Genomic DNA, 15,183 nt, shown 5'->3' with positions numbered 1-15,183 from the left:
TAGATACACAAAAAGTAACCGTTCCTATATAAATATTTTACTATTGAATGATTGCTCTTATGATTTAATTGAATTTATTCCCAAAATAGCATACACGGTATTAGTTAATGACATCAAACAGTTTGTATTTTTTACTATCGTTTCTAAAGCGCAAGTGTTGAAGAATGCAAATAACGGGAAATGATAATTTTATGATATTCCAAATAATATTGAATATCAAAATCAATACGTCACTAGTAAGCCTTTTTTGAATATAAAAATTAGTCACGTGGCCGTCAAATCCCCATCCACATGTCGTCACGTCACGAGACGAGGAAGTCACTTTTACATATTTTATACTGAAGAATGTCACACCGCTCATTTGAATAATCAATCGGTTATTAATACCCTCCCCCGATGACGCGGCGGTATCCTTTCAATCCTCGCACCAAGGGTGCCCGACGTACGGATAAATTGATGGAGCCATTGTTGCAAAAAAATTTCCTATGCGCATTATTTTACTAGAACTCACCTTTAACTAGCTTATCATGACACTGCTATTTGAACTTGCAAATTTTTTTTCTTTTATATCTTTTCAACTGACATTTGCGATACATATGTATGTCCAGTTTGAACTCAATTCGGGATGCATCTAAGGGGTATAGTTACATATAGTAGTAAACTCCTGGAAAATATATTTAATATAAGATATTTAACAGATTCTCTGTTACACATGGCGAGAAAGAAGAAGCTACTTTATATCTAAGTACAAATTACCATTTACTTATGATGAACCAAACTTACTTGGTCTCATTTCTTACTAATGCGAGACCTCACTCAAATATATAGGTAATCTAATTTTTTTCATTGTGGCGTCCTCCGAAAATAGAATCAGGAGTCAGTATGTGACTACGACAATAGGTGAGAAAGAATGTTAGGCGTATTGTTGCAAATTCATATGTGTTTTATGAGGAGTGATGAGTTAATCACTTCATTTTGTTATAACCGATTTCGATTACAAAACACAGAATATAATGGAGGGGAGCGGCAGCAAGCCTGAGTCGCTATGCCGCGTCTGCGGGGACAAGGCCTCGGGCAAGCACTACGGGGTGCCGTCCTGTGACGGCTGCAGAGGCTTCTTCAAAAGGAGTATCCGTCGGTAAGTTACCCATAAGTGATAAACTTGACAAAGTTATTGTATAGGACTCTGAAAGATTTTATAGATTTTATTACATATATCTCGGTCAGCTGTAAACGTTTAAGCACAACGCAGAGCTGTCAGCATACAGCTAAACGTGGCTTTACAGTCTTTCCAGGACTGGCGGCTCTATCTCTCCCGCAGCGGATATAGACGTGACTATGACTTTATGTTACATTACCCACTACGTTGTCCCTAAAGGTAAGAAACCAAATGAAGGTAAATGGCAGTATACCTGTAAGGAAAAAGCCTCGGGCAAGCATTTTGGAGTACCATCCTGCGACGGCCGCAAGCCTTCTTTAATAAGAGCACCCACAGTGAGTCCCAAACAAGCCCAAAATATTGTCTCTAGGTAAGATTCAAATAACAGTTTGCGAAGCTCGGAGAAGTACTACGGAAAGGGCTCATTCAAAAAGAGCATCCGACGGTAAGCTACAAGTCCTGTCTCTGAAGTTAGTGAAATTATAAACAACAGGAACCAAACGGCAAAACCAGGCATGGGTTTTGAGAGTAATCATATCCGTCGGTAAATTACCTACACCACAAACTTAGACAAGACCATATACTTACATTGCCTTATCGTAGCTTGTTCCGGTTTCTGAAACATTTTGTCGTCAATATCCAAGACAGTCGTGTAAATTTTTAATATTAAAATTTAAAAGAATACAAACCTTAAGATCAGAAAAGGATCTATTTGAAAAATAGTAAAAGCAAAAACTAAAGATTAAAAATTATTTTTCAAATTGATCAAGAGGCTATGACGCATCGTCCGGGCACCGGATGGCGAGCGAAGGATAAATGATTTGGATTGATAACATTTTCGAATGTCAGTTTATCATAATTTAAAAAATACGACAAAAGAAAGGTGAACACATATAAATTGGACAAATTTTGGTCACATTTCTTTGAGTGAACATTATGAAGCATTTTCAAAAATAACGTAATTTCATTATCATCATCCATAAATGGTATATCGTAGAATTGCTACGCGAAAGCTACGACATGCATCTACGTCCTCGTAGGACTTTGTACCAACTTCCTGGTAACATAGAAGTAATAAAGCAATAATGTTTGCTACTTGTATCATATCCGGTACAATCTCTAGCCATAATGACTTTTTCAAATTTGAAAATAAACCTCGCACAAGTTACTAAATATAAGTCCGTAGGGAGCTCCGCGTAGCTTCATCTACATGTGTCTATCTACATAAAACATTTTTATGCCGGTCATATTCACATCGTATTTCTCATTCCATTTTTCAAACTTGGCCTTTTCTCTTAAAGAAAGCATATACCTAAGTGATATTACAATTGTAATAGGAAGTAAAAATTAAATCCGGAAAACTGGAAAAATTAAGTTTTGATATTTATCGCCATGAATCTGAATATCATCTGCTGAAATGGTGCGAAAGTTTTTTTATTCGTATAACCTTTAATAACTTTTAATTCTATGAATTGTTCACCAGAAATCTGGATTACGTGTGCAAGGAAAACGGGCGATGTGTGGTGGACGTCACGCGACGGAATCAGTGCCAAGCGTGCCGATTCTCTAAATGTTTGCGGGTTAATATGAAGAAAGATGGTATGTGCTACGCTAGATTTTTCCTGTCAAAATTTATGAACATTGTTTTATAAATAACGCATGAAGAGGTTAAAAACAACCACACCTGTTTACAATATTAGTATGAATTTATAAACAGACTACAGCTATTAGGTACTCTTTATTTGTAGGGCTGGGCTGGCTAGGGTTTTTTAAAATTATGTATTTCCCTTGCCGCTATAACAACAAATACTTAATCCCAATATTTGCTTGGCATTCTTCTTTATATTTTTAAGCAAGTTTTTGGTCGATTTCAATAAACAGGTAGAAAAGTAAATATAGCAAAAATATATTTTTTTAAATTTCTTGGCTGTCTGTCTGTATGTATGATCACGATTATCTCAGAAAGTACTGAACCGATTTACTAAAACCTTTACCAATTGCTTTGTTTTAACTCAAAAAAACATTTAAACTTTGTTTCATCAAAATCGGTTCACTAAAAAAAAGTTATCGACATTTAAATGAACTCAAGGCATGAGTTTGCCTGCAAATAAGTTACGAAATTTAAAATTCAAAGTCATTTATCATTGTACGACAGCATAATACCTATAACATATATCTAAATATAAGTCAAAATCAGTTTGATATTATTCTGGTTTTGCCGCACATAACATCGTAATTCTCACGTAAAAAGATTTTTGGTTTGTTAGTCTACTTTAGTACCGTGTGGTTCCCGGCACCAATACAAAAAAGAATAGTCCATCTCTTTCCCATGGATGTCGTAAAAGGCGACTAAGGGATAGGCTTACAGACTTGGGATTCTTTTTTAGGCGATGGGCGAGCAACCTATCATTATTTGAATCTCAATTCTATCATTAAGCCAAATAGCTGAACGTGGCCATTCAGCCTTTTAAAGCCTGTTGGCTGTGTCTACCCCGCAAGGGATATAGACGTGACCATATGTATGTATGTAGTCTACTTTAATTTCGGCACCACCGCAACGGTCTCGATGGTCCAGTGCGTGAGAAATATAGAATATTATAATTTTTAATATAAAATATTTCTTTTTTGTGTTGTTTGAGTATTTCATTTAAAAAACTGAAAATCAAAATACTACATATAATAAAACGGTAAAAATATTTTGTTTCTTTACATTTTTTGTTTGTCCGTCTGTATCTGACTGTATGATCAAGATTCAACTCGAAATTTACGCGGACGAAGTCGCGGTCAACAGCTAGTATGAAAATAATTTTTTATGTAATAAACATGATGATGGTACAGAACCCTGCGTGCGCGAGTCCTACACACACTTGGCTGATTTTTAATTTTGGTTTAAACGAATTCAAAATCATCATCAGATCTTTAAGTTAGAGGTAAATATGGGACCACAGAAAGTGGGGAAATTTAAGGTTATTGGCATAAGGATAATTTAAATTTAATTTCTTAACCTATGGTGATGGTTGTTGTGATTTTATTTTAGTTCACTATTTATTGCCCCATAAAACTAGCCACCATAAAAATATTAAAATTTACATAAAGGATCGCTCGCTGTCTTGCTATACTTATGTATATTGTGAGTTTCTCAGTAAGTGAATTGTTAATTCTTTATGAGGAAATAAAGTTCTTTAAACCAAAAAAAAAGGAAATGCAGTGAAAAATCAATGTTCCTGGAAGAGATAGCAGTGAACATTTAATTCATTTTGGCCTTATTTCTGCACACAAGACTATAAATATGTAGCTGTAACTTTCGAAACAAATTTCTCTTAATGTAAAACGAAACGTGTCACCGATATGAAGCATGTACCAGCAATCAATGGCGAACACGGCCGAGCACTTGTCTCAAATAAAGTATTTATCCAGGCGTCGTCGTTCGCAGCATGTATTTTCCATTAGGAAACATCTCAAGTATTTGCGGTAGAAAAGTGTCAGTAAGTGGTGAGTGAGAAAGAATGAGGGGTCGCGTGCGGTTGCCCGCCCCCCAGACTTACGCAGGAACGTGAACTGTATATGACCTAATATAAAGATATTGACAAATATTTCAATAGTAAAATTATCTATACTAATATTATAAAGCTAAAGAGGTTGTTTGTTTGTTTGAACGCGCTAATCTCAGGAACTACTAGTTCGAATTGAAAATTCTTTTGTTTTTAATAGACCATTTATCGAGGAAGGTTTAAGGCTATCTATCATCACGCTGCAACTATAAGGAGCGAAGAAATAATGGAAAATGTGAAAAACAAAACGGGGAAAATTATTCCTCCTTGAGGGCTTCAATGATGCCCAAAATAACTATTCCATGCGGACGAAGTCGCGGGCACAGCTAGTATTATATAAAGAGCACTAACAATTGATTTGTTTATTTTTTATCTTGATGCAAAAAATGTGTTGTTTCCTCTCAATGTTTTGTTTTCTAACCGTGCAAGCAGAGCATAAATAGGTAAGTTCTTATTAAAACAAGTTCGCTTACTTATAGATTAATTATTTCGCTTTTATGGCAGATTTCTTCATCAATCTCACATTGAAACTCTAGAAAAGTACAATGCGGTCATACATCTAAATCGAAACAATGTTTGTATTCCGATTTCAATGGATTAGATTTACATATCCGCTATAGGTGTTCTACATACTTCTTGCAGCTAGCTCAAGTACCCAATGCCATACAAATACAATTTATGAATTTTATCAATTAAAATTTGAAATGTTGAAATTTTTATTACAAGAAATCAATCACAAGCACACAAAATTTTCTTTAAGGATTATTTATTAAACCTTAAAGAAAATTTTGATCCTTAAAGTTAGGGGTGCTTTGTTACAAACAAACATTTGGCTAACGGCGCGGCGCTGTCGGCGACACCCGGCGTTTCGACCTTTATTTACATATCAAATTGATTGTGCCTCATCGCTTTCCCCACCGTCTTCACACTCTTCATCCTTAATGTGATGGTGTTGTATCCCAAACACTTGTCTTTTCGCTCGAGATTTTCGAGATTGATATCTCACACGTGGCGAGTTCACATGTCATACTCGGCGTAGAACATGCCTAAATGTGGTGGCTAAATCATGTGTGTCAGAATGGCGGGTGTACCTCACGGATTTTAATATCTGTTTTGGATTAAAAACGTACCTGATGTGTACCTCAGTGTACCTATCCTAAAAATCTGTGTACCTCCTTCTATGGAAAGATTTTTAATAAAATAGGTACACCCGCGGTCCTGACGTCAGGACCGCGGGTGTACTTCTAGTTAGCATATGTAGGTAAGTTAACTGTATATGTAGATTTGGTACCTCTTGTGTACCTGCAGAAACAAATATTAAATAAATAAAAAATATTAAGGGTGCTGAGAAAATGAAAAAAAAAACATGTTTTTTCATGTTAAAATTTTCTTTTTCTTTTTTTGTAACTGGCCAGTTATGACAAATTCTGAACAAAACAGAAAAGAAGTTGCACAATACAAACTATAATTAACATATATCAACAACAAAATGTTTATGTATAAATGATCTAGTTCTAGTTCATTACTACAGTATATACTTTAATGTAGGTATCCTTCCTCTTTTTTTAATTTTTTTTTTCATTTTCTCAGCACCCTTAATATTTTTTATTTATTTAATATTTGTTTCTGCAGGTACACAAGAGGTACCAAATCTACATATACAGTTAACTTACCTACATATGCTAACTAGAAGTACACCCGCGGTCCTGACGTCAGGACCGCGGGTGTACCTATTTTATTAAAAATCTTTACATAGAAGGAGGTACACAGATTTTTAGGATAGGTACACTGAGGTACACATCAGGTACGTTTTTAATCCAAAACAGATATTAAAATCCGTGAGGTACACCCGCCATTCTGACACACATGGCTAAATCTTGCGTAGGTACTTCAATTGACTTCTAAAAAAGATTCTCAATTGGTCGCGATCTTCTATTATCAATTAAAGTTTTATTTTGAAAGTGTGTATGTTTACGTAAATAAAACACTGACTTAGATTAATCAAAGCTACTTATGAAATCGAAAGTACATAAATGTTGGCTCACAAGTTTTAATTAAATTAAATTTGTCAATAGATTTAAGCAGACTATTCTTATTTGTACACTATTAATTTATTTCCAGCGGTGCAGCACGAACGAGCGCCCCGTCCCGTCATCACTTCGCAGCATCACGCGGCTTTACAAAAGCTAGGCTACAGTTTCAACAGACAGTCCATGTTCCCTGCTCCGACCCCACTGCCCTTCCCCGCTTTCCCTTCACTCCATACATATAACAGTATTACGTCTCATCACGATTCGATGCAAACTCCTCATGCACCTTTTCTACAAAGTCCGTATCAAGACGTTTCATCCTCGAGACTTCCTGAAACGATACTAGAAATGCCGCAGTTAAATCCCCTTTTAGGGTCCCATATAGGACCTCTAAGTTCACTCAACCCGTTCAAGATTCCGCTATTCTCCACTTCCCTGCATTACCCGGTACCTCATCCAGGCTATTTCCCGACAAATATTTTCTACCCGCCTGCGGTATCAAGTGAAAATTCTAATGCAAGTGTGGACCAATCTAGTGAGTCAATATTATGCTTTGTATCTTTTATGTTTGTTTTCTTTATGATTTTGTTTTTAATGTCATTATTATGCAAATTTAGAGACGGTGCAAGCTATAATGATCTCGCCCAAATACTCGTTGGTATCTAGTGAAAAACCGGATTCTCAGCCGCCAGACAAAGTGAAGGAGGATGAGGTATCTAGTTCTGAAGAAGCATTTAAGGCTGACCCCATTGAACAGAATAACGAAGGTATATTTTGTGAATCACAGCATGCCTAAGCATATTTAATTTAAGCCTGCTTTTTTTGTATTTTGAACTAAACTTGCATGGTTAAAGTAGCCAAATGATCTATGTAGGTAAGTACCTATATATTGCACAGCGAATTTCTTCCTTATACGAGTACAATAAAAAAGGGTTTGTCAACATCTGCATTGCATCGATATAATTACAGTTTGCGAAATTATTATGTGTATTGACATTGCGATTAATTCTTTCTCTTTGACACAAGAACCACCAAAGGCAAAATTTTACAGTTTAAATAAAAATTTTAATCTTGAATTATAGAGATGAGAAGAACACATCTTCGTTCTCCTATCTGTTTTGAACCTCCAATTCATATCGTATCAAGGAATATGAGCCACTTGGATAACTCAGAATGTCAAAATGATAATATTCCAGAAAGAATACAAAACCAAATTAAAATAATTCGAAGTGCTGAAAGTACAAAGCGATGTGGGGAAGAAGTTACACCAGAGTCAAAACAGAAGCCTGTTCATGACAATTGGATGATCCCAAGGGAGGAATTTTATAACCCCGCTGCGAAAGTTTTAGTAACATGTATAAAATGGCTGCACAGCGTATCATCGTTTGTCAATTTGAAAAGTTCGGAGCAAATATCTTTATTGCAAAACAATTGGAGAGAATTGTTTGTTCTCGGCGCTGCTCAATATTCATTTTGTCTTGACGAAGGTATATAAAATTAGATTTTTTTTTAAACCAATGTTATGAGTAAACTTTAAAACTACTTCCAAGCCTATAAAATTCAATATTTATATGTTTTTTCTTTCCATTTGCAGGTCATGTATCACACGTTAGTTTAAACCGCCCGAATATGAAAAATGAAATAAAAACACTGCAAATAATTCTTAAACGGATATCTGCCTGTAAATTGGACAAATGTGAATACGATTTGTTAAAATCCACTTTATTATTTCGAACAGGTATGTACTCATTTTGTAGATTTGCCTTTTTTTCCTTAAAAACAATATATGTCACTTAATGATTTCGTTTGTACAAAATATGGCTTGTCTATTTTACCCGTGTATTAAATACACGTACCGTGTGTCCTACTTTTTTATTTTAATCGGAGTTCGATTTTGTTACAGTCTAGAGTTGTGACATTTTAATAGACGATTTTACATGAAAATATTAGATGTTTTTAATTTACATTAGGTTTATGAAATATTTACCTACTCAAAAAGTAATCGAAATAATATTAGGCACATCCATTTCGAATTACATACACATTACATACACAGATAAATAAAAATGTCAGACGCATTCTGTTGTCTTAATTTTTATATAATTTTGAGTTATTTTATACAGGGAAAATGATATTCACAGACGTTGCAGATTCTTCGTCATCACAGATTGAAATGCTTCAAGACCAAGAGTTGATATCGCTGCAAAAGTACTGTGCCACGAAGGACCCATCTCGCCTGGGCAGAATTATGCTAGCCCTGATCAGTACATGTTCATCCATCAGGCAAGGGCTTCTAGAACACATACTCTTCCCCTCCGCATCGATTGAAGAAATAAATACTACATTATCGAGTATTTTACTTTATACTGCCATGTAGATAATCTCGTCGTACAAAATTAGATTTTATCCTACAAGTCTGAATAATTTTGGTTCAGATTTTTGTGGCTTTAATGTCGCAGAGGAAAAACTTCTATAACCATATTAACCATGTTTCATAAACGAGGCCAAGTGACATAGAATTATCTTTAAGAACTTTGTCATTGCACTTACGCTCTATGCGTTGAGACAACTTTATGATTTATGATTATTTTTCTTTCTCATAAAAATATACCTACCTACTTTTGCATGCATTCTGGCGATAAAAGGCATGTGAGTTTGTTAACCGTTGGCTGGCAGCCTTACACCAAACCAATTCTGCAAATTGTATGCACAAATTTATTGCCCATTTTAGTCACGAGTACTTTCTTTAATTCTATAGCAAATAACTTCATTAGAATCATTTACACAGAAATTCCGTTTGGTTCCCGGCCATTTATAATACGAACACTCCATATCTTCCCCATGATGACGTAAAAAGCGACTAAGGGGATGGCTAATAAATCTTCTTGTAGGTGGTGGGCTAGAGATCTGTCACCTCAAGCTCTGCCACTTTAAGACTGTTGGCTCTGTTTAATGGCGTATAATAAAAGCAAAGAACGCCATTCACAGAAAATATCCAACATAGAATATAAAATGTAAATTTTTATTTCCTTTAAAAACTGAAAAATATTATTCAAACCGTTTTGTAAAACTAAATCCAATTACCAAAAGGACCGTTTGTTAAAAATGAGTTTTGCGAATGGTACCAACTCTTTCTGTTAAACTAGAATTTTTATACATTTCTGTATTTAAGTATGTTGTTTGATAATAAATGAGACTTTTTTACCCACACATATCTTTCATTATCCATCGCCTGGTTAGCATTCACTTGGGCAACTGAACTGCGTATATAGTTGGAGAGTTAGTGAACCCTCCGAGTAACGGTCTTCCTGTAAAGCTAATTATATAAAAATTTGATAATTATATAAAAAAATTACAGAGTAAGCAAAAGTACCTTCTAGGTGCATCGAGAACTGCACAGTTTAGGAAGTAAAATAAACTTTCTTCGGTAAAGTTGAAATTTTAGTACGTGTTTCACTATATCATTTAGAAGAAATGTGTACAATGACAGGAGGCTTTGAACAGCATAAGACCTTGACAGGCGAGGGGAAAGATGCTAAGAGAGTGCGAGGCTAAGGCGTAACGTAAATGCATGTAGTGCGAGTGAGACCGTTTATCTAATAACTAGCTGTGCCCGCGACTTCGTCCGCGTGGAATAGTTACTTAAGGCATCATTGAAGCCCTCAAGGATAAATAATTTTACCCGTTTTTTCACATTTTCCATTATTTCTTGGCTCCTTGTAGTTGCAGCGTGGTGTTATATAGCCTAAAGCCTTCCTCGATAAATTGTCTATTCAATGCAAAAGAATTTTTCAATTCAAACCAGTAGGTCCTGAGATTAGCGCGTTCAAACAAACAAACTCTTCAGCTTTATAATATTAGTATAGAAAAAGACCTGCTTTCGTTCAAGAATTTGAAGGGTAGAATTTACCAGTTGTGGCAGCGATTTTCATTTGAGTAGACGTATCCCACTGTAGTGCTACGAATTACTACGCTGCATATTTTCAGTGATTTTGAAGATTGAAATTAGGTATATATTTTTATTGGTGCGTTTTTGTTTTTATATTAACAGTTCAGTTAATAGTGTGCAAGATGGAATCTGAACAAGTGGTTTGTGTAATTTGTAATGAAGAAAATGATGAAAAAACGTTCACACCAACTACGTTACATAAAAGCAAATCAATATTAAAAATAAAAAAGACAATAATTTTATATACATAATTATACTAATGCTGATACTGCTGAAACACAGTTAACTGAAACTGAAGAATACATTTCAGGTAATACAGTTATTTGATTCAATAACATTAAATATACAGTCATATGTAGGTAATTGAACGCGATATTCCATTCTTAATGACATTATTAATTTATTCAAATATTTTTTTCTTTTCAGAGGAAAACGATATTGAAGAGTCGGATGATGATGAAAAAAGTAGTAGTGAAGAAGTGTCGAATGATGATGATAATTAATATGAAAAATCATGTTAATTACATGACAATTAGTATAATATTGCATCTTTAATTTTTAATTCTTTTTTCATGTCACTGACACTACATGTATATACGTTACGCCTCTTATTCGCACGCTCTTAGCATATTTCCCCTTGCCTGACAAGGTCTTATGCTGTTCAGAACCGCCTGTCATTGTACACATTTCTTCTAAATGATAAACTGAAACGCATACTTAAATTTCAACTTAACAGAAGAAAGTTTATTTTACTTCCTAAACTGTGCAGTACTCAATGCATCTGGTAGGTACTTTTGCTTACTCTAATCACCTGTCATTTTTTTTATAATTATCAATAAATAAAATAAATTATATTAAATTTTGAAGTTTACAGCAGTAAGTTTTTTATTTTATGTATTTTACATTTTAAGAATTAAAAGGGTTGATGACGTGCAGGGCAGATGCCTGCCAGGTCATGATTTTTGGCCTTGGTGTCCTATGAATCATTACTCTACAAATTTCTAGCCTTACAGGAAGACCCTTACTCGGAGGGTTCACTAGCTCTTACATTAATAGTTATCAATCGTAATCAATACCCGTAAGTTTAAATAGTAGCCGTAAATAGCTAGCCATTCATTTAAACGCCGCCGTCAAAATATTTGAATCAGATTTGCAGATACATGTCCGCCTGATACCTGATAAATATGGAGTGGTATAATTTAACATTAGATATTCTGCCGTAAGCAATAATTAATTACAAAACTTCATAAGAATTATACTATTTTTATTACTACAGTATAAATACTCGCCCTAAATCCATTTACAACAGGAACAATAAATAGGAAGATTAATATCCAATACAATATATCCAGTAATATAATAGTTCCGCTAAATAAGACATCCCCGGATATAATTGCTGATATGCTTATTGATAAAATTAGTATTAAGTCTATCACGAAATACATTATAATACCCCAAAGATATACTATGATGTGTTCTGCGGTAAAAGAGAAGGTAGCTACAAGTAAGATAATATGCAATATCAATACAAACGCTCCCAGCACTACGTAGGCGATAGTTGAAATTTTTGCAACTGCTTCATCAACACCATAAGCAATTTGTAATTTTTCTCCAATAAAATATTGTAGTACGTAGATGATGCTTACGAGAATACCAAGAAGTGCAATTATTATAGTTCCTACACGTAATATTAAACTGAAACAGCATGTTTTCGCGACGGGACATTTGTTGAAGATAGTTGGAGTCGTTTTCACTGCGAACAAAATATAACTTTAACATAAACGATACACTAGGTAAGAATTTATCTACTTAACTGACTGTTTCTTTTCTCTTTTAAGAAAATAAAATAACTTACAGTAGTTCTGCTGCCGATGTTGCGGTGATTCCATTTTAAAATTGGCCTGTAAAAGAATGTAAGTACTATAAAAATATGACCCAAGAATAAAAATTAGTAAAGAATTTGAAACGCATCTACAAAATCGGCAAAGTTCACAGAACACAGTACGAAATTCCGATTTTTTAAGAGTAGTTGACGCCAATGTTTATTAAGTAGGTATGTAGTGAAAAGAATTGCGGAAATTGGGTGCCTGTGCCAATGCACACGCACACATCTATTTGAATTCATCATAAACACTATGGGACATATAAGATGAAAGAATGCAAGCCGTAACCAAGTTATGTTCCTCTACGGTCGCCGAGGTCAGACGGGAACGATCGCTTCAAATACCTGGCTAACCTCTAGAATCGTGGTAAAGGCGAACCACGGGCTTTAGAACCAAAACTAACGCCAAGGATAATATGTACTTACTTATTTAAATTTTACATTACAATGAGTAGGTTAGGTACCTGCGAAACGAACGAAATATACCACTAATGATAAAATTGCTGTTTATAAGAGTCAAAAAGTATACTTACTCAATAATTAAGTAGCAAACAAACTCTATCACGGACAGGAAATAGGAGTGCTTCGGGATGTTGTTGTTACAGGCGCCACCGAATATCTAAAACAAACTTTAGTCGATCTTATCATTGTACGAAAAGTAACTAAGTACTTAATGTAATTTTTCTCATTGAATATCCTCAGAAAAACGCTTATATCATTTTAACAATACTTATAACTGAGTTATGAATGCATCCAATATACATTAAAAAACATCATTGCCTGAAAATCAACATGACAGTTAGTCATACTGAGAAGCTTAAATAAAAAATAAATAGATACTCTTTACTACTTTTACTCTCTACTTTATACTCTAAACTACTTTTGCCTTTCTTTAACTTTACTTTCATATTTAGGTACTGCTGATATTCAAAATCACAGCACTATTTCTTATTTCCACCACAATGTTAAGTGGAGATTTTCTGAAGATATGGATTTGCTCAAGAAGTCTGTAAGGTGAAAATTGAGGTTAATAAATAGCAGCAACGTGACAGGATCCGAAAATGAAAACGAAGATTTGAAGGCAATTGTGGTGAAAATTGCCAACTAGCCTGGTGTCCGGCTTTCTCAGCAGGATATAATAAATATAAATATATATGGGACAAATTACACAGATTGAGTTAGCCTCGATGTAAGTTCGAGACTTGTGTTACGAGATACTAACTCAACGATACTATATTTTATAATAAATACTTATATAAATAAACATCCAAGACCCAGGCCAATCAGAAAAAGTTCGTTTCTCATCATACCCTGGCCGGGATTCGAACCCGGGACCTTCGGTGACACAGACAAGCGCACTACCGCTGCGCCACAGAGGCCGTCATATAGTATAGGTACATATCTATATTTTCTTACTATTTGATAAACAAAGGACACTGGTAACGGTCCTACATAATATATTTCGTACTGTATGCACCTATATTTCACATTTATGGCATGGAGCCGTGTCGTTCCCGGCAGCAATAAAAAAAGAACAGGACCACTCCATCTCTTACCTATGGATGTCGTTAAAGGCGACTAAAGGATTGACTTATAAACTTGGGATTCTTTTAGGCGATGGCTGTCACCATTTGTATCTTAATTCTATGGCGCGTGGCCTGTTAGTATTTCAAGACTAATGGCTCTATGTGACGATATAATATTAGATATATAACACCATTTAGTGGACATAGAATATGTGAAACATAGAAAGGAGACCTCCGTTTTAATGCCGAAAGCCGTATTGAATAAATGCAGGTATGAGCACTGCAACAATTTGTAACAACTGGACATATGTATATGTCCAATTGTATATATTGTACATATACATATGTCCAATATATGAATATTGGAAATGTTAGTTTTGTTAATCTTTGGAAGTACACTTCTAGTTTTTCGGCGAGATATTTGTTGACTATGAGTACGGGCAAATTTGTTCTTGAGGCCTCTTTATATGGATATTTTACACGCTGAGGAATCCTGAATACAAAGATATGTAACCAACACTGCAATTTTTCTTAATGACAGACTTAATTGGCGCCGGGAAAGAAATTGGGACAGGAGTTTTAATGTGCGATAAAAGATCCTTGGGAGCATATCATTGCATTGATTGAAGGTGTAATTCTGTTTCTATGAAACTTGTTTTTATAACTATACCTGCAAGTAATCTTGGTACAAACATTGACGTACACATTGCATGCATTTATATGACAAGGGGATAAAGCGACAAAAGCTAGTGATATAGATCTCTTCCGTAGTAACGCAACTGCTATAGTATAAGGTAATGATTAAAGCAATTTTCTTATTTTGGGAGATTTTAACCTACCATGTGTTACTTGGACTCCTGAAGGTTCTATTTTAATCCTTAAGCGTGGCAATTTTCGCTTGGTCACTCCACTTTGTATGTATGGTGTTACTCAATCTAATATTTCTAAAATTTAAGCCTGAAGATTACTCTTAGGTTGCTACTTGAGAAGATTACACCCAACGCCATATTATACAGTATGTCTGGTTTAGAATTCCATCAAAGTCCCGTATAATGTGAATTACAGGTGACACAAAAAGTGCCATTT

The 15,183-nt window shown here is 34.8% G+C and overlaps 1 protein-coding gene across 1 annotated transcript; it reads left to right on the top strand.

The window, feature by feature from the left end:
- The first annotated feature begins 1,013 nt into the window (after positions 1-1,013).
- Positions 1,014-9,117, top strand: LOC106133772 (nuclear receptor subfamily 2 group E member 1-like). Its single transcript, XM_060953782.1, has 7 exons — positions 1,014-1,138; positions 2,643-2,758; positions 6,832-7,275; positions 7,370-7,507; positions 7,823-8,227; positions 8,335-8,478; positions 8,882-9,117. The coding sequence occupies exons 1-7, from the start codon at positions 1,014-1,016 to the stop codon at positions 9,115-9,117; spliced, it is 1,608 nt and encodes a 535-aa protein (XP_060809765.1).
- The last annotated feature ends 6,066 nt before the right edge of the window (positions 9,118-15,183 follow it).

The sequence above is a fragment of the Amyelois transitella genome, chromosome Z (assembly GCF_032362555.1).
Source record: "Amyelois transitella isolate CPQ chromosome Z, ilAmyTran1.1, whole genome shotgun sequence".
Classification (NCBI taxonomy): Eukaryota; Metazoa; Arthropoda; class Insecta; order Lepidoptera; family Pyralidae; genus Amyelois; species Amyelois transitella.
This window is presented reverse-complemented; position numbering and strand designations above follow the sequence as displayed.